General features: G+C 44.6%; 1 protein-coding gene across 3 annotated transcripts in view; it reads right to left on the bottom strand.

The window, feature by feature from the left end:
• Positions 1-2,593: 2,593 nt before the first annotated feature.
• The window catches only part of COMMD7 (COMM domain containing 7), a 36,452-nt gene continuing 19,262 nt past the window's right edge, over positions 2,594-19,783 (bottom strand). For 2 of the 3 annotated variants that reach the window (XM_058562940.1, XM_058562941.1), the window contains 8 exons: positions 14,818-14,871; positions 14,617-14,719; positions 5,868-5,924; positions 5,749-5,786; positions 4,965-5,055; positions 4,600-4,649; positions 3,889-3,937; positions 2,594-3,346 (listed from right to left, as the gene is read on the bottom strand). In XM_058562940.1, coding sequence (XP_058418923.1) covers positions 3,270-3,346; positions 3,889-3,937; positions 4,600-4,649; positions 4,965-5,055; positions 5,749-5,786; positions 5,868-5,924; positions 14,617-14,719; positions 14,818-14,871 — 519 coding nt within the window. In that variant the 3' untranslated portion in view covers positions 2,594-3,269. The remainder of the gene's footprint in view (positions 3,347-3,888; positions 3,938-4,599; positions 4,650-4,964; positions 5,056-5,748; positions 5,787-5,867; positions 5,925-14,616; positions 14,720-14,817; positions 14,872-19,783) is intronic. The other variant, XM_058562942.1, reaches the window with a different exon arrangement.

Here is a 19,783-nt window from a genome sequence, read left to right as displayed (position 1 = left end):
TGGGGCTGCCTGATGCCCAGTGTTGGGGTTATTGAGCTGAAACACAAGTCTCTTATCAAGAAGCCCACATGCTAGTGGGGAAGAGTATCCTGCAAACCAACAATTACAATAATTTGATAATGAGCTCCCCATTAGTAGAGCATTCACTGTGCTAAGTCATCTGCCCAACAATCCTGTGAGGTCAGAGCTATACCCATTTTACAAATGGGGAAGCTAAGGTTCTGAGAGGTTAGGAGCTTGCCTGAGGTCACACAGTTGGTAAGCAGAGGGGCCAGGACTGGAAGCCAAGCAGTGATTGCAAAACCCTCACTCCTGGCCCCTGCAGCAGAGGCACGAAGGGGACCCTAGGGGTGATTATTATGGCCTGGAGCTGTCGGGAGAGACCCTCAGAAGTGCACTGGCCGCCACATCTTGAAGTGTGGGGGAAGCACTGTAGGCCCAAGGGGAGAAGAGGCAGACGGCCTCCTGGCACGGTGGCTGTCAGCAGTCTGGCAGACTAGACACTCCAGTACAGGACACCTGCTGGGGGCAGCAGAGATGAAGCGGAAGACGACGCAGCAGGGCCAGCCTGTGGGGCTTGGTGCACTCAGGAGCTTGGACTTTACCGCGGACACCACGCAGAGCCGTGAGCATCTGGATTTGTGGGCTGACAGGGCACCTGCCTGTAAGAATGTTCACCCAGGAAACAGGCCAGCTGCAGAAGCTGCGAGGCTGGAGACTGGGCTGGGCCATCAGGAAGCCCCTGTTGGGACCCAGCCAGGGCAGGAGGGCCTGAACTGGGCAGGGCAAGGAGCTCCGTGGTCAGAATCTGTCCAGTGGCCAGCTGGGTAAACCCCCTTCAGGTCTCCCAGGACCCTGTTTCTGAACCGAGCAGGACCCCATGGCTCACAGGGAAGCACTTAACACTGGGCAGTAACCAAAGTTACAGTCTTCAGGCCTCAGTTTCCCCATCTTTAATATAAGTAGGTATAACTAGATTGTATTTTAGGTGCCTTCCTGTTCTGACGTCCTGTGAATTCTTTTTACATTAGATTCTCATGGTCTCAGGCACAAGCGGCCCTCAGAAACCTCATGGACACATGTGAAACTCTGTCCAATGGCACTGATTTGCTCTTCTTTGGTACTTGTGCATAGTAATCTTGCATAAACTGGAATAATCTCAGTAGAGGTCAGTTTGGTACTGTGATGGTTAATTTTGTATATTAACTTGGCTGGGCCACTGTGTCTAGATATTTGGTCAAATACTATTCTGGACGTTTCAGTGAAAGTGTTTTTTCGGATGAGATTAACATATAAATTGGTGGACTTCTGAATTGGAGTAAAGCAGATTCCTCTCCATAATTTGGGTGGGCCACATCCAATCAGTTGAAGGTCTTAATAGAACAAAGACTGGTTCCCCCTGCCACAATTGTGTGAGCCCAGCATTTAAGATAAATCAATCTCGCTCTATTTACACACATACATCCTGTTGGTTCTGCTCTCTGGAGAACCCTGACTAATACCAGCACTATTTATCAAAATTGCAAATGCTGGTTATGACCAATCCACATATCAGAATATGCTGCAGCCATAGAAAGGGATGCAGATTCTTTATGTATTGATATGGAAAGATCTCCAAGATACATTAAGAATAGCGTGTATGGTGTATACTCATCTGTGTAAACAACAACAAAGAAGAGAGTAAAAATTAAAATTCCCTTTGCTTATATGTGGGGGAAAAAGCCCTCTGGAAGGATACCAAGAAACTAATAGCTGGGGTTACCTGTTGGAGGAAGGCAGCAGGGGAACTGAGTAAACGGGAGACAGGGTAGAGGGACCTTTCTGCTTTATTCCTTTTTATACTCTTTGATAAGTGCACATACTCTTTGACCCAGCAATTCCACGTCCATATATCTACCTTACAAATATACCTCCACGCATGCAAAATGACATATACACAAAAATATTCAGTTGCAGCATTGTTCATAAAAGAAAAAGAATGGAAACAACCTAAACACCTATAAGCAGAAAACAGTAAAATAAATCATCCACTTGAAGAAACATGGTGCATTTGCTACAAAGAATGAAGCTGCTCTCCCTGTTCTGATGTGGAATAATTAAGTTAAATGAAAAAAGCGAGGTGCAGGACGCTGGGTGTACAAGTGCAGGCGCTACTGTCTGTGTGGGAAGAAAAGTCAAACTCTGTTTGCAATGCATGAAACAGCTGCAGAAGCACAGAGAATAAACTAGTAACTGTGGTTGCCTCTGGGGAGGAGCGGGGAATGGAGGTGAGGAGGAATTACTTTACACTGTATCTTCTGAATCATGGGCACATATCTATTCAAACTTTTTAAAAAATTCTGAGGAGGAGAGGAGAACCACGTGGTGGTGGGGGAGCTGAAGTCATCTAACACCCAGCATTTGGATGCTCTGCTGTTCGTGATGCTTTTAACCCCAGTTTCCCCTGAACTGTGTTTACAAATTCCAACTTCGGACTGCAGCTAATTCCACTGGAGACCCAGGGCCGTCACCACAGCCAGGAAGACATTTCTGAAGATCAGAGCACTAGCTCTCTGCAAGGCAGATTACTAATCCACGCATAGAAACAACCGGGTTCAGACCTTTTCTCCAGAACCTTTTTTATTCATCATCTCACCAACAGAGAAAGTCAGCTAGAACCAAAACAAGCTAAAGCAGCCTCAAAAGGCCCCCTCATTACAACACAACAGGCCAAGACCAGAAATGAGGACGGAGTTCCGCCTCAGCTCTTGCCCGAGTAGACTGAGCACGCACTTATACACGGGTGCCCCAGTAAAAACTGCTGAGCGATGCCCCACCACAAGCACGGGACAGAAATCTCGCTGCGGGCTCCCCACAGGCGTCACTCGCGGCGTCTGCCTCTTCCTCAGCCGCCAACAAGCCCTTGCTTTTTTAGGGGGAGGGTGATCACAGGCATCTTGAGTGACGGCACCATTTATTTACTCTGGAACTTTGATGGGGGAGGGGTGACTCAGTTTATCTCCTCCCCTGAATCTGAGACGCAAAAGCCTGTCTGAATATCTAAAAAGTGTCCTGGGAGAGACGTGGTGGAGGTTCCCTAACAAAAGTGTGCAAGGTGATTGTGCAGGGCTGAGTAATTAATCCCATTGTTTTTCAGAAAGCTTCGCACCTGGGCTCCGAAGCATGGCCAAATCAGGCCCCACAGGCCTGTGAGCGGCGGCCCTCAGAGCAGTCACCACCGAAGAGGAGGGTGCAGGGAGGGGCACGGTGCAGAGGCAGGGGGACAGAAATCAGCTGAAGCACTCCATGCTGGTTCGGACTCGCTCCATCTCGTGCAGGAAGCTGTAGAACTGAGGCAAGGTTAACTCTGGGGAGAGAAAATCCAGCTTCAGGGACATGTTTGCAACGCCACAGAATCATCCAAGAAAATTAATTTCCACCCAGAGATTTTTTTTTTTTTTTTTTCCTTTTTTGGCTTAGTCCATCTAAGCAGCTCTAGACGGGTAACTGATCATTATAAAGAACTGACAGCCTTGAACAGAGAATGGTTCTTGGCATAAGAAAGTCGGGAGGGTTTAAAATGGCCTAACTCCACAGCACAAAGAGATGACGGGCGCCATTCAGGATGCCCAACTGGATCCTACAGCAAGAGCTTCTTACTCTGTAATCCATGCCATTCCTTCCCTGTTTTCCCTTTTTTGAAAAGGCCCCCTCGACCATGGGCTCTCTACCCTGCCGACGGCTTATTAATGATCCTCGTACCATCTTTCACGAGAGGAAAGGCAGTGGTTATAACACAGCTCAGTTATGACTTTTTTCCTGGAAGAAATGACGTGTGTTGGGCCTCGTGAGCCACTGACTGAAAAGAACATGGGGAAGTGAAAAGGCTCAAAGGGAATTCAGACTCACCGATATATACATTTTCAGTTTGATTTCCTTTCTTAACCACCAACTTTAACTGATTAAGAAAAAAAAAAAGAAATAAAAAAATTAAAAGGATGACACGTGGTCAAAGTAATTCTCAAACCCTGAACTTTCACTTAAAAACCAAAGCATCCAGCTTCTAACTTGAGAGTTATACAGGAGCGGTCTGGATTGTTCACCACCAACACTTCTAACAATTCCCTAGATGACAGGAACAATCAAACTTTTTTATTTTTATTTTTTGTGAGGAAAATCAGCCCTGTGCTAACATCTGCCAATCCTCCTCTTTTTTTTTTTTTTTTTTGCTGAGGAAGACTGGCCCTGGGCTAACATCCATGACCATCTTCCTCCACTGTATATGGGACGCCGCCACAGCATGGCTTGCCAAGCGCTGCGTCGGTGCGTGCCCGGGATCCGAACCCACGAACCCCAGGCCACCACAGCGGAGCAAGCGCACTTAAACACTTGCGCCACCAGGCTGGCCCCCAAACTTTTAATAATAATATCCGGATCCTATGAATCTGAAAGCAAGCATGTCAGTGACCACGTCTTTGGCTGATCACATTGCTCTGAGATATATAAGGCACTTCACCGGAATATCCACTTAACTGGATATTTAAGAAACTCAATGTAGACTTAATAATTTTTAACCAAGTCAAAAATCTACCCATTTTCAAGAATCAAGACAAGACTTACTTGTAAAAAAATACTTCCCACTTTTTCCAGTTCGCTGCTCCCAGATGTCACTGCGACACAAAAGAGAAAAACAATAAGTGACTGGTTGAGGACGCACTCTGAAGACTGCAATCTTGCAGGCTGTACAGTAGAAACCGGGTGGGGGCGAGTATGAGGACAGCAAAAGGTGCTTTTCGGGAAGTCAACTTATCGAGAGCTGTGGATAGAAACAGCCGCTGAACGTGGACAGCAAGACAGAGCGGCAGCTGCTGGCCCCAGCTGTCTTTGGGGACCGAGGACACCTCTTCCCATGGAGGCTGTCTAAAAGCCTCTGTAACCCCAACCGACATCACCCAATTGACCCAGGACTGGCTGTAACCAGTTACCTCCAAATTTCCACTCCATATCTACCAGCTGGTTAATCATCAGAGTCTGACCTATGGCCCATCGAGCGAGGGTGGGGGCATTCTGCTTCCACTGGAACAAAAGCAAAAAGCCCAAGTCATAACAATGGGAAAACTCTCCCCTCTTCATTCTGCCCCCAGCACACCCAGGTTTAGTACTTATACAGACAGTGGGAAGAATGCAAAACCAAGGGCTGGGCCTATACGCACAGATCTGGGGGAGGGGAGGAATAAAGAGGAGCAGACGTCAACATAAATGTTTTCTTTCATTCCAAGATTTAATCCAGGTGGGAACAAAAACTGAATGAATTTATACTCAGTCAAATCAGAGGAAGAAAATTAGAAATGCACTAAATAGTGTTGTTTAAAAGCTGTATGTATGTCATTTGCATAAAAGCAAACGAAAAACATTAAGCTGGAAAAATGACACATAATGATTGATGGTTTTTTCTTAGTCGGCATTTTCCATTTGTTTCTTTTCAAGAAATAAAGCAAGCAATCTTTCTTTTTTTTTTTTTTTTATAATTTTATTTATTTATTTTTTTTCCCCCAAAGCCCCAGTAGATAGTTGTATGTCATAGCTGCACATCCTTCTAGTTGCTGTATGTGGGACACGGCCTGAGCATGGCCGGAGAAGTGGTGCGTCGGTGCACGCCTGAGACCGGAACCTGGGCCACCAGAGCGGAGCGCGCGCACCTAACCGCTAAGCCACGGGGCCGGCCCGCAAGCAATCTTAATTAACCTTGAATAAGAGGAATTATGATACCTTTTCAGAGAAGTAAGTGGCCTTCTCCTCACCAAGACCTATAAGAGAACAGAGGAGACATTAACATAATAAAGAGCTGCAAGGCCTGTCACCAGGAGCAGCCTTGGGTGACGACCTACCCAGAGTGATGAAATCAGCCCGGACCTGCTCGGCTGTGAGACTCTTCTTCAAGGCACCTAGGGAACAGGGGAGAACTCAGTTAAAAAGGGCAAATCAATTAATCAGTCGGCATTAAGTATTTAATGACAGACAACAAGAGGAAGACACGAAGACAGCTAGCTCCTGAGGATTTCACTCCAGCTGGGAGAAAGGGCACATCTGAGACAAGTGAAGAACAAGACAGAACAAAACACAAGGGCTTACTCCTCCAGAAAGTGTGGAAGAAGCCAGAGACAAAAGAAAAGAGTCTATGGAGTTGGGGACGGGGGCACCTGATCTGAGGGAGAATGAGGCCACTGATTCCCGGAGTGAAGTGCAGGGAGCTCAGTGTCAGGCTAGGCACAGGGGCACCAGCCTAGAACTGCCCTGTACAATAGTAACCACTAACCACATGCACTTATGTAAATTTTAATCAAAATTAAATCAAAGGTAAAATTCTGTTTCTCAGTTGCACTAGCTATTTCAAGTGGTCAATAGCCACATGGGCCCAGCGGCCCTGGTACTGGACAGTGCAGATTATAGACCATCTCCATCTACATAGAAGGTTCTACTGGACAGCGCTGCCCTAGAAAATCAGCTTTCAGGAAGTACACCAAGAGGGACTAGACAGCCTGGCCTCTACAATTGACAAGTCACTTCCAGAGGGGCCCTCAAACCTTCCCCTCAGAAGCCCTGGGGGCTGCTTTGATCTGCTGGCAAACTCCAAATCCTGAAAACAACGTGTTGCCAGCAATCCCGGCTTCTCAACGTTTAACCTGCAGGCTACAGCCTAGAGTCGTAATCTGGCAACTGCTTTAAAATTTTCCACTTCTTCGTCTTCCACAAGATGGCTAATTAAAGAATAAGAAGACGTCCACCGCCATCCAGGGAGGGCCGAGGAGTGACACCCTAAACCTAGCCCCCACCCCCTCTCACTCCAGAAAAACAATCCTACAGGCTGTGGTTCCCTGCAAAATCAACCGAGTAAACAAAGGGAGGAAATCTTTTATCTCCAAAATCAGACTGAGCAAGGAAGCCGCAGGGAAATAAAAAAGGCAAGACCCCAGGAAACCGTGGCCATAAAGGCCCTCCAAGATGGGGGCCACTTCCCAGCCAATCCAATTAACTCATGACCACCACGTGTATGGCTCCTTGGTTTATATCTAGTTCAAATCCAATATGTTGCTTGATGATCCCAAAGTACTCTGAAGTAGGGATTATTATTGCAACCTTTAATTTACCAAGAAACTAAAGATCAGAAAGATTAAGCTTTTGGGGAGAAAATCTGGCAAATGCACATAGTCAACAACTGCACTGCCAAGAATTTACTCAACAGATACACCCTCGAAAGTACACTGCGATACAGCGGGAAGCTCTTCAGCAATGTGGGTAGTAGGGACAAAAAGTCAGGGCAGCAGGTCGGTTTTGGGGCATCCACACAGCAGCCTGGGTGCCAACATGATTTTGTTGAAACTTAAGTCAGACTACGTGTCTCCTCTGCTCAAAACGCTCTAATAGCTCCTGTTTCACTCACGGCAGAATCCAAAGCTCTTACAGCGCCCTGCATGATCTGGCCTCCTCCAGACCCCTAACTTTCTCCCTTGCTTACTCAGCTGTTTCTATAATATGCCAGGCAGGTTCCCACCTCCAGGTATTTGCCCTTGCAGTTCCCTCTGCTGGGAACGCTCTTCTCAAGGCCGCACATGGGCCGGCCCCGTGGTCTAGTGGTTAAGATCGGCATGCTGCAATTCAGCAGCCAAGGTTCAGTTCCAGGGCATGGACCTATAAGTCTCATTGTGGGCCATGCTGTGGCAGCAACCCACATACAAAATAGAGGAAGACAGATGGGGCCGGCTGGGAGGCGCAGTGGTTAAGTGTGCACTCTCCGCTGTGGCGGCCCAGGGTTTGCAGGTTCGGATCCGGGCACGCACCGCCACACTGCTTGTTAAGCTATGCTGTGGAAGTGTCCCATATAAAGTAGAGAAAGATGGGCATGGATGTTATCCCAGGGCCAACCTTCCTCAAGAAAAAAGGGGAGTCAGGGCCGGCCCCGTGGCTTAGCAGTTATGCGCGAGCACTCCGCTGCAGTGGCCTGGGATTCGCGGGTTCAGATCCCGGGCGCGCACCAACGCACTGCTTGTCAAGCCATGCTGTGGCGGCATCTCATATAAAGTAGAGGAAGATGGGCATGGATGTTAGCTCAGGGCCAATCTTCCTCAGCAAAAAAGAGGATTGGCATTGATGTCAGCTCAGGGCTGATCTTCCTCACAAAAAAAAAAAAAAGAAGAAGAAGAAGAAAAGGAAAGCCAAGAACAGTCTACACAGTGTGATCTCTTTTGTGTAAATAAAGAAGGGTATATTATATATCCTTATTTACAGCTTTAATTATGTCCTTATTCAATAGCTAAGTAGATAGATGTAAGGCGTATTTTTTTTTAACATATCCACAAAAAACTTAAGAGTGGCTATCCTTGGGGAGAGGGACTGAGTGGGACTTTTTCTTTCTTTCTTTCTGTCATTTTAAATTTTCTAGCTGCATGTAGGCTTTTTTTTATGCGAAGGTGGTAAAACTGTGAGCTATTTTTGTTTCCTTTCTTGTACTTTTCTATAATTAAAAAACAAATGTTACTAAAAAAAAAAAAACCAACAGGGGCCAGCCCTGTGTTGTATCAGTTAAGTGTGCGCGCTCCGCTACTGGCGGCCCGGGTTCGGATCCCGGGCGTGCACCGATGCACCGCTTCTCTGGCCATGCTGAGGCCGCGTCCCACATACAGCAACTAGAAGGATGTGCAATTACGATATACAGCTATCTACTGGGGCTTTGGGGAAAAAAATAAAATAAAGTTTAAAAAGATATATTTGCATCGTGCTAGGCCTCAAGCCCTAACTTCTTTTTCAGCCTTTTCCTTTGGTGATTCCTTTGTCCTGAGCACAAGACAGGCCTGCAGCCTTGACTGGATGTCTGACAGAAAACTGTGGGAACTCCAGGGCTGGAGTCACCAGAACCATCACTTGGGGAAATTTGAGAATGTCCTTCTCTAAACACAGATAACCATCTGGGATGGTTTATAAAGTCCCTGAGCACCAATTTTCACTGAACAGTTGCCTTAGGCAAAGCCTCATTGCCATCACACAGTACGGGGGACAGACGGAGGTGTATGTGAGGGTGAGGGTTTCAGTTTTCGCAGGAAACAGCTGGAAAATTAGCAAACATTGTTCTAGCCAAAAATCTCTGTAAGCTCATTCAGTGTAATAAGGGAAGACAAGGAACAGAACTAAGCTTTGGTGAAAACTCCTGGAGAAGGAAGGAGATGGGAGAGGATGGTGAGCCACATTCATTCAGTGATTACTGACCCGGAAGGCTGACTGGCTGAATCTACCCCTTTGAGGCTCATGGGGGAACAGAGGTCACGGTCACTGTCTACAGATTTACTGGGCACTTGCTATGTGCCAGCACTGTGCTGGATGCTGGGAAACATCAAGGAACCAAACAGACAACAGTCTGCCCACCGGAGGCTCACATTCTACTGGGAAGAGAAAGACCATAAGGATAAAGCCACATTGAGTATCAGGAAAAGTGCCACAGAGAAAAGCAAGAGCAGGGAGAGGTTGGGAGTCCCCGGGGAACTTAGTTCAACAGCTGATTAGATATAATTCGTGACTATTGTTTAATGTTGATTCTTCTTTTTTTGGCCCAGCCAGACAGAACTCCTTTGGGAGTGGGGAAGGGAGTTACCACCTTTTCTTAAAAAGCAATCAGTTACTGAGAACCCACAAGCGCCAGACATCTTGCTAAGTGTTAAAATAAAAACAGGCTTAACTAGTGGCCCCACTGCTTAGAGACATACATAATGATAATGACATTGTAATATCAGCAGTGGTGCAGCTAACACTTATTGAGGTACTTCATATTTACTATCTTTCTCCATTCTCGCAGCAATGTAGGAGCTACTATTATGAGCTCTGTTTTCTGAAGAAACTGATTCTCCGAGAGGTTAAGTAACTTGGCTCAAGGTCTCAGAACTGTTAAGCAGCCACAGTGACAAGTAAGCATACAAGGGTCATCTAGGAACCAAATGCAATGTGGGGGCCCTATCTAGATCCTGAGGAGAACACCCACTAAAGCAAATAAAATGCACAAGACAACGGGGAAATCTGAACATTGACTGCATATTTTAATTTCAGATATGATAATGGATTGTGGTTTGATAAGGGGAAAACACTCTTTATCTTTTAGAGATACATAACTAGGTATCTAGGAATGAAATGATACGCTATCTGAGATTTGCTTTAAAATAATCCAGTGTGCAGAGCAGCGAGGAGAAGTGGGCAGGGTACAGATGAAAGAATTTGGCCACAGGTTGATAGCTGTTGAAGTCAGGTGTTCTTAAGAATTACAAAAAAAAAAAAAAAAGAGAGAGACAGAGAGAGAAAGAGGGAATTACATATTAAATAGTAAAAGAAAAACATTAAAAAAAAACACAAAAATCACTAGGCTTTGAACCAATCAAGGGAGGTTCCAGCCCCAGCTTTTCCACTATAAGATCTTAAGCGAGTCACTTCCCCTCTTTAGGGCTCTGTTGCTTTATCTCTAAAACAAAGATTAGACCAGATCAGCACTTTACAAAGCTTTTACTTGACCCTCCCCCTGCCAAAAAACAAAGACAGGCTCCTGGTTAACAGTCTCACAAATACTGGTTGAGCAGGTTTCTTTACCGAGGGACTTTTCGGAGCCTGAGATATGTTAACATGAATCTCCAAGGCTCCAAGGCTGGGAGTGCGGGGACAGTATTTTCTGCCTCTGTCTGACCCCTGAAGACTTTTAATGATGAAAATACCAATTTAGGGAAGACTGATCTGGAGGGTCCTTGAGGCCCCTTCAGCTCTAATAAGCTGTACTTCTACTACGAGGTCTCACTGCTCAGGCAGGACCAGGATGAGGAAGGAGGATGATGGCCTAGAGGCCCTTACGTTTCGGATTAGATTGGGAAAGGCTTTGAATGCCATATTAAGGACTAGAGACTTCATTACGCAAAGGAAACAGTTGAGAGGAGCAGCAAGATCCATGATCCATGTTGTGCTCCAGGAGTGTCCTCCAGGGCATGCTGGAGTCTGGGCTGGGAGAACGGAGGCAGAGATGCTGCTGCTGTAACAAGGCATGAAGGGCCAACAGCCTACTCTGGGATGGCAGCCCTCGGGACTGGGGAGAAAAAGACACACAGGCCGAGGGATGAGGAAGAGGCCAAGAGACTTATAAGCTACAGTCTCAGATGCTTAGGAGACGCTCTAGAAGAAATGGGGAATCCAAGCAGGAAAACTGCAGGAAGAGAAAAGTCAGATTGCCACGAGAACAAGAAGAGTAAAATAAACAAACAAGCAGAAATTGTTGAGAGCTAACTGAGAAGTACAGCAAACCAGAGACTTCAATACTAGAACTCGAAAAGCTTGAAAAAACTGGGGGCATTAAATAGTCAAGAGGTGAATTCAGACCCTCTCCATTAGGCGAAGGAAAAGTTTTATCTCATAATTTGATATTGAGGCACAGGACTGAAACTAACGGAACTATCAATAAATAAAGCTGAAGTTAACAAGCACTGTATTAAGTGCCTTACATGCACTAACTCACTTATTCCTACTGCCACCACCACAAACTGCTCTTATGACTCCACTTTTCAGATAAAATAACTAAGGCTCCAAGAGGCTGACTGGTCCAAGGTCAAACAGCGACATTAGGTGATGTGACCAGCACTCAAATCCAAGGAGCCTGTGAGGCCCACCTCTTGTGCTGTGCTCTTCAGGGTTCCCTGCATCTACAGAAAACCATCTGCTATAAACACTCGTAACTAATCTTGCTTGAAAAACATTCACCTAACCTCCCCCGGGAGGGTCACAGGATCTCCCAAACCCAGTTCAACTCACCCAGCATGCACTAAACACCTGCTTTATGTCATTAGTCTACTCGTAACTGCGGCCTCAGAAAGAAGTATGAGACCTGCCCCGACTTCAAGGAACCAGCTATCTGTGAGAGCCACGAGACAGACACACATAAAACAGCAAGAACAATAGAAGATTGTAAATGATTATGGGCCAAAATGAGAGCTGCAGATAAAAAACATCTCTTGGGAGCTGAGAGGAAGGGGAGGTCACCATGGACTGAAGTGGTTTGGGAAGGCTCTCTGAAGAGGCAGCACAGGGGCTGGAGCTTGAGGGCTGGGCAGGACTGAAGGCAGTCAGACAGGATGGACTGGGGTGGGCAGTAGAGATGAGAGAGACAAGAAAGAACAGAGGCAGGGACACCAGACAGAGGTCTCCTGAAAATCAGTATCTCCACCCACAGACACACCCATTCCCACAGGTGTAGGCCAGACAAGGAGACTAAAGACTCTGTTCTACGCTCTAGGCACCTTCCTACAGAACTTTCAGATACACAAGCACACCGATGTCCTAAGGATGTTCACTGTGGCATTGCTTCTAAGAGTGAAAAGTTAAAACAACCAAAATGTCCAGCAACAGGAAATGGATTAAGTAAAGGAAGATACATTCAGTCCACGGGACACTACAGTCATCAGAAGAATGAAGTAACGTGGAGATATCTCAATGACATACTAGGGATGAAAAAATACAATTCTATGGCTTACTACCATTTATGGAAAACAGAACAAAACTAAATGAATGTATACATGTATGTCAGTCAGTGTACATAAAACTATAAAAGAATGTACACCAAAGTCACATTGGGACTGTGTCTCGAGAAAAGAGCAGGATGAGAGTAAAGGGGATTTTCACTTCTAACTCTCCATAGCTCTGCACTGGTTTAAGTCTGCAATGAAAACTTTTTCCTGTATTGAAAAGACTGCAAGTTCCCATCCAGCCTCGTGGTTCACATGCCTTTAACCTGCCGTGAGGGCAAAGAATGCAAAAATCACCAAAACAGAGGATCATAAAATTTCACAGCTGGAAACCTCGAGGATGTTCTCATTCAAGCCTCCAGAACCTCAGAAGCACATGACAGGGTGAAGGAAAAGATCCACACTAAGATACAGGAAGGTGCCTGATGGGAACCAACAGAGTAAGCCCCAACTTTTAGTGCACGTTGGGCTGAGATCTTGGGAAGATCAGCTTATTACTGATTTTTAACACTGCAAACCCGGGACACTGCTTCACCTCCTCTCAGCCTGGTCAACCGTGATTCTTTCTTTAAGTCTAGGCTCAAATGTTACCTCTCTCTTTAAACAAAATTAACTTTTAATGAAGTTGCCAAATTAATTCTAGCAACTTTTTAGAAAATACATAGCCCCCAAAAAATAAATAAATAATTAAAACAATCTGGAGTCCTACCACCCAGTACAGTCACAGTATCTTTTTTTTAAAATAGGACTGTGGTAGACAGTTTTGTAAACTAGTATTTTTATTAAACAGTATATTGTGAAAGGTTTTCCATATCATTACATTTTCCTCAACAGCGTCTTTTATAATTACTGCATAATTTGAAAAATAAGAGCAACCTTTTATTGAGGACTGTGCTAGGCATTTTATTTACATTATATCAATTAATCTTCAAAACAAGCCTCCCCTGCCAAAAAAAAAAAAAGCTTAGATGGAGGGCAAAAACTGCTGGGGAGGGGCTGTTGCTAGGGTTTGGGAGAGATTAGGTACCTGGCCAAAGTCACACTATTTAGCAAGCGACAGACTGGAATTCACACCCAGGTCTGCCTAACTCAGAATCATGAATTTTTTTTTTTTTTTTTTGTGGGGAAGATCAGCCCTGAGCTAACATCCATGCTAATCCTCTTCTTTTTGCTGAGGAAGACCGGCTCTGAGCTAACATCTATTACCAATCCTCCTCCTTTTTTTTTTCCCCCCAAAGCCCCAGTAGATAGTTGTATGTCATAGCTGCACATCCTTCTAGTTGCTGTATGTGGGACGCGGCCTCAGCATGGCCGGAGAAGTGGTGCGTCGGTGCGCGCCCGGGATCTGAACCCAGGCAGCCAGTAGCGGAGCGCGTGCACTTAACCACTAAGCCACGGGGCCGGCCCCAGAATCATGAATTTTTGATGTTCCCCTGTAAAAACGGACCACAGCTCCTCACCCCAATCTCCAGCTACTGGGCAATTTGACTGTTTCTAATTTTTCTCTCTCATCAACAGTGCTATGATGCACATCCCTACAGTGATCGCCTCCCCCCCAGCTAGGCCTTTCCTGACTGCTCTGGGCAAACTCTGCTTCTCAAACCATCTGCCACAAAAGACCTATCTTTTTTATTTTCAATCCATTTTGGACCAATATTTTCGTCGAATACAAGGAAAATTAATTCCTAGAAACAGGAAAACGAAAAAACACAAACAAAATATAAGCCCCAAATGGTTAAAACGTTAAATTTTATCTTATATATATTTTACATATACATTTACATTAAAAAAAAATACAAGCCCCAATTTAAAAAATTAGTGGATTCAAGAGACTTGGTCAAATTGCTGTAAACGTTTCTGTACTTTTCGTGTAGAGGACCAGATAAGTTTGGGGGCTGAGGCCGGGATGCAGACACACTTCGAGCTGCATCTCAATTATTCCCTCCCGACGTTATCTGTTCACCTGGGCTCCTTCCCTGCCCATGTCTGGTTCACTACTGAATGCTCTGGCTCAGTGCCCAGAGCACGCCTGCCGACTCTGCGGACTGAAGGAATGTTCAAGTAGTGTCTCTGGCCTCAGCTGCTAGGAGAGGCTACTTACCATTAGGAACCAAAAGGAGGCTTTTCACGATGCTTCTGAGGGGGCCGAGACTGATCTGATTGGTGGTGGCAAATTCAGAGAGCTGAGCCAGAAACCTCTCCACCTGCCGGGAGGGAACAGCACAAACCAGGCCTTCGCTTTCTCAGCATCTCAGGACGCAGACCCACACTCGGGAACTCGCCTCATCCCAGGATACTTTACCTCTTTCGGCTCCGTCAGGAAGTGGAAAAGCACTTCTGTCAGGGCTGAGAACTGCTGTGAAGAGAGTAACACAGAACATCAGTAAAACTCTACTCCTGGGTCCATGTTCCCACATCCCATCCAGCTACAGACCCTTAAGAGGGAAGAACACACAAGTGCTGACTCCTGTTTGACCATCTTCAAGTTACCAATAGTTACAACACCCACCACCAGTGCTAACACATCTGTATCGCTATACTGTCTGAAAAACTCGTATATTCTATTGGGATACTTGGGAGATACACATTGAGAGACTGTGAGTGTGTGCCCACACGTGCACACATACATCTCAAGGGTCCAAATACACACACACACACACACACAGAAAGCCGAAAAGGGAAAATCATTGGAACGTTAATAGCAGTTACTTACTTCTTTTTCTTTTTGTTTATACTTCCACATTATTATTCAAAATAAGCTAATACAAATATATAATTTTCCTTCCCCCCGCCAACAGAAATGGTGACAGACTACACAAACTTTCTCTCTACCTTGCTTTTTAAAGCAGTTACTTCTGTGTGGCGAGATTTTGGGTGATTTTTATTTTCTTCTGTTTTGTCTATCCATATTCTCTGGGGGTTTTTTCCTGCACAATAAATATCTTACTATGTATATGACAAAACAGTACATGTAACGCTTTATTACACAGTTTTAGAACAGTCTCATTCTTTTGGACATGGCATCCTTCTCTGTAGGTACTGTATGGTTAAGGACTGAATATTTGTGTCCCCCAAAATTCATATATTGAAGCCCTAATGCCCAATATTACTGTATTTGGAGACAGGGCCTGTGAGGTGACAAAGGTTAAACGTGGTCATAAGGGTAGGGCCCTAATCTGATAGGGCTGGTGCCCTTGTAAGAAGAGGAAGACACCCCAGAGCTCTGTCTCTGTGAGAAACATGTCATAATGACACAGCGAGAAAGTAAACCAGGAAGAGAGCTCTCAACAGGAACTGAATCTGTTGGCACCATGATCTTGGACTTACCAGCCTCTAGAACTATGAGAAATAAATTTCTCTTGTTCAGGCCACCCAGTCTGTGGTATTTCATTATGGCAGCCCAAGAAGACTGAGACACATATCATCACTTTCCCATGTTCCCTCCCAATGGACACAGTGTGTGTGGCAGAGTGGGGAAAACCAAGACAGAAGAGTTTAAAAGACCCAGATGTGAATCAGTGCTTTGATACTGACCATCCATGTGACCTTGGGCAAGCCACTTAGCCTCTCCGTGTCCCAGTCCCCATAGGGAAAACAAAGTTAATAATACATAGCTTCTAGAACAGTACTACAAGTGGCACGTGCAAAACCTCCAGCACCGTGCCAGGCTAGAGGCTAAACAAATGGCAGCTATTATCAGAGCCATAACCAAAGTCACTATACCATTTGATCCACCTTCCTGAAGCAATACAACATGAAAAAAAAAAAATCACAGGCAGATACTTCAGCTCAAAGTCCTCAAAGTTGTACACAGAACATGACTGTCAAACGCACCTGCCCCTTTTACCACGACACACTAAACTCCACACAAACCCTTGGTATGGCTCTGTACTATTCTATTCTAAAATGTGTTCTAGGGCCGGCCCCATGGCTTAGCGGTTGGGTGCGCACGCTCCGCTGCTGGCAGCCCGGGTTCGGATCCCCGGCGCGCACCGACGCACCGCTTCTCCGGCCATGCTGAGGCCACGTCCCACATGTAGCAACTAGAAGGATGTGCAGCTATGACATGCAACTATCTGCTGGGGCTTTGGGGGGGAAAAGTAAATAAATAAAATCTTTAAAAAAAATAAAAAAATAAACTGCGTTCTATTTTAAAATATAAGGGTCCAGCCTGGTGGCATAGTGGTTAAGTTTGCACGCTCCACTTCAGCAGCCCAGGGATCACAGGTTCGAATCCTGGGCACAGACTGATGCACCACTCATCAAGCCATGCTGTGGCGGCATCCCACATACAAAACAGAGGAAGATGGGCACACACGTTAGCTCAGAGACAATCTTCCTCACTAAAAAAATATATATATATATAATATAATATAAAACTAGTCTTTGAAAATATAAAAGTAATGCATGTGCAAGGTTTTGAAAAGACTCAACTAACATAAAACATAATATAAAATGTTTCTCTCTTCCTGCCACACACCCCCGCCCCGTCCCACTACCCACAGGTAGTTATTTAACACCTCTGTGGCCTTCCGGTTGTTTTATTTAATTTCTTTTAAATATAAATGGGATCATACTGAACCCACTCCTTGTACCTTGCCCTTTTTCACTCATTTATATCTTAGAGATCAATCATGTCAGCAGATATAAATCTACCCAGTTCTTTTAATAACTGCATGGTGTTCGATTGTATAGACTTAGCATAATTTAGCTCCCTAGAGAGGAATGTATGTGTGTGTGTGTGGTGTGTGTGTGTATGTGTGTGTTTTGTTGGTGCTATTATAAACAATGTTGCAATGAATAACCTCTCACATATTTCTTTGTGACATGTATATCTATAAGACAAATTCTTCAAATGTATCCTAAGTTAAAGGATATATACATTTTGAGTTCTGAGAAAATGTTGCCAAATTGCCTTGCAAAGAAGTTGCACAGGTTTACACTCCTACCAGCTAATAGCACAGAAGTGTCTGCTCTCTCAAAACTTAATCACTGATACTCCTGGGAAACATTTTAACCACTGCTAATCCAGGGCTTGTCTTTCTGCAATATTTATGACATTGGGTATTATTAGTCTTGCATAACTGCTGATTCTATATAGTAAAAACAAGAACAGTCAGGACTCGTTTGGGAACGTGTCCTCAAACTGTTTTAGATTTCCCTTATTTCTTTAAAATTTTTTGCTGCAAATCTGAGGAACTGTCAGATCTTTGGCCAACTGTATTCCCTATGCTATCCAGGGCCTTTTAAAAAAGAGGGCAGCCAAGAAGCTCTCCAGCTGCTTCTCCATTTCCAGGCCTCAGCCTAGCATCAGGCTCAGCCTCCTTGTGAGGTCTCATCTCCCATCTCTCCTTTCAAGAGGGGCCTCAAGCGAATCTGGTCTACAGGCTGTTAGGACCCCCTTCCCTATCTCCACTTTCCCACACCCTCCTTATCCTTCAAAGCCCTGCCAAGATACCGTGACACTCCCAACAAGAAAGGGACCTACCCAGATTCTTAACTTCTGAGGCTCCCTCTTGGAACCTTGCCTGGGGGCACTTAGAATTTTCAATCTTGATAAGGAACACAAACATCTCCTAGCAGAGAAGGTTCCCTGTATGGCTTTGTATGGTCACAGAGCCTTAATTAATGTAAGTGCTCAGTAAGTATTTGTTGAATAAGTGTTCCCTAAATACTTTCCCCATTCTTTGCCTTTATACCTGCCTAGCTGTCTCTCCCTGGAATGCTCACCTGCCCACGACTATCCACAAAATCAAAATCTTAACTATTCTTACCAGTAAACATTAGGAAAAGATGCTCAAGACTATTCCAGATAAGAAATGCAAATCAGTAAAACAAGAAGATACCATTTTCATTTACTAGAGCTTCAAAAATAAAAGTTTGATAACACCAGTGATGTTGAAAGTACAAGAAAACAGACATGCCCACACGCTGTTGATGAGAGGATAAACTGGGGCAACCCTTCTGGATGGCAATTTGGCAATCAGTATCTAATTTTTAAACGATCATACCCCTTGACCTAGTAATACTATTGCAAGAAGTATACCCTTCAGATAGGTTCCAAAAGGTAAATCCAGACACATTTACACAAAGCAGTTTGTTGACAGCATTGTTCATAAAAACAAAACACCTGAATGCAACTGAAGTGTCTGTTAATAGGGGAGTGGTTAAATAAATTATGGTAGATCCATTTCAAGGAATATCACACAATCTCTTTTGTGTAAAAAAAAATCTTTTAAAGGATATCCATATATATGAGGCAGATGCAGAATTTTTTTCTATAAAGATACAAAAGAAAATGTTAAAATGATGATTTCTGGGGACAAGAGAAATGGGTATTTTATATCTTTAAATACTGTTTGAATTTTCTAACCATGTGTGTTGCTTTCATTTACAGCTAGGTAAGAGGATTGTAGTCCATTCATTTTCTTCTTTATATTTTTCTGAATTTCCTCTCATAACCATTCTAAAAATGATTATTTTTAATCCTACCTATTCTCACTTACCTAGGACTGACCATGGGCATCAGAGAGCACATGCAAATACCCTTAGTACTGTATTGTGTTTCCACTTTCTGACCTGCCCTAGCAGATCAAACTTCCCTAGCACAGGAGGCCGCGTCCAGCAAGCCTTTGCAAACCTCACATTAGTGGGGTAGTGGCTATTTGGTGTACAGCAGACATTCAGATAAATACCCACTGAATGAACAATAAATGGTGATGCCAATACTAACACAATTCTCTTTCTCCTCGAAGCCTAGGCCTCAGACACCAAAATAAATTCAGCTAATAGAGTGGGTCCTCAGAGAAATCTGACCACCCAAAAAAGGGGAAGAAAATGGCCCAAAGGACTCTGGTAAGTTGCTCATCAGGAAAAAGCTTTCTGTATTAAAAACAAAGGTAAAGGTTTACAGTGTGTTTCCAGGTTAGAAAACTAGTCAAGCTCTGATCTTAAAGGAAATGGTTTATATTTTCCACGACCACGAAGTTGGAGGTAACCTTAGGGATCATAACAATCCAGTAGCTTTAAAAAAGTTTTTTTAGCAGCAGAATCTTTTTTATTCTCCAAATGGAAGTCTTCCAGAAAACCCTGACACATAACAAGTAAAAGCTAAGCAACCTGGTTGGGGAGATCATCTACAAAGCTCTGTTCTAGAGTGTTGAATTCCCCAGGATTTGAAGTCAGGCACCAGGTCCTGAATTCCTGGCTCCTTCACTTCCCAGTTGCCTGACCTTAAACAGGTCAATTTATTTCCCTGAACCACTTTT

Source organism: Diceros bicornis, chromosome 19 (assembly GCF_020826845.1).
Source record: "Diceros bicornis minor isolate mBicDic1 chromosome 19, mDicBic1.mat.cur, whole genome shotgun sequence".
NCBI classification, from domain to species: domain Eukaryota; kingdom Metazoa; phylum Chordata; class Mammalia; order Perissodactyla; family Rhinocerotidae; genus Diceros; species Diceros bicornis.
The sequence above is the reverse complement of the archived record's forward strand: the minus strand, read 5'-3'. Positions and strand labels throughout refer to the sequence as shown.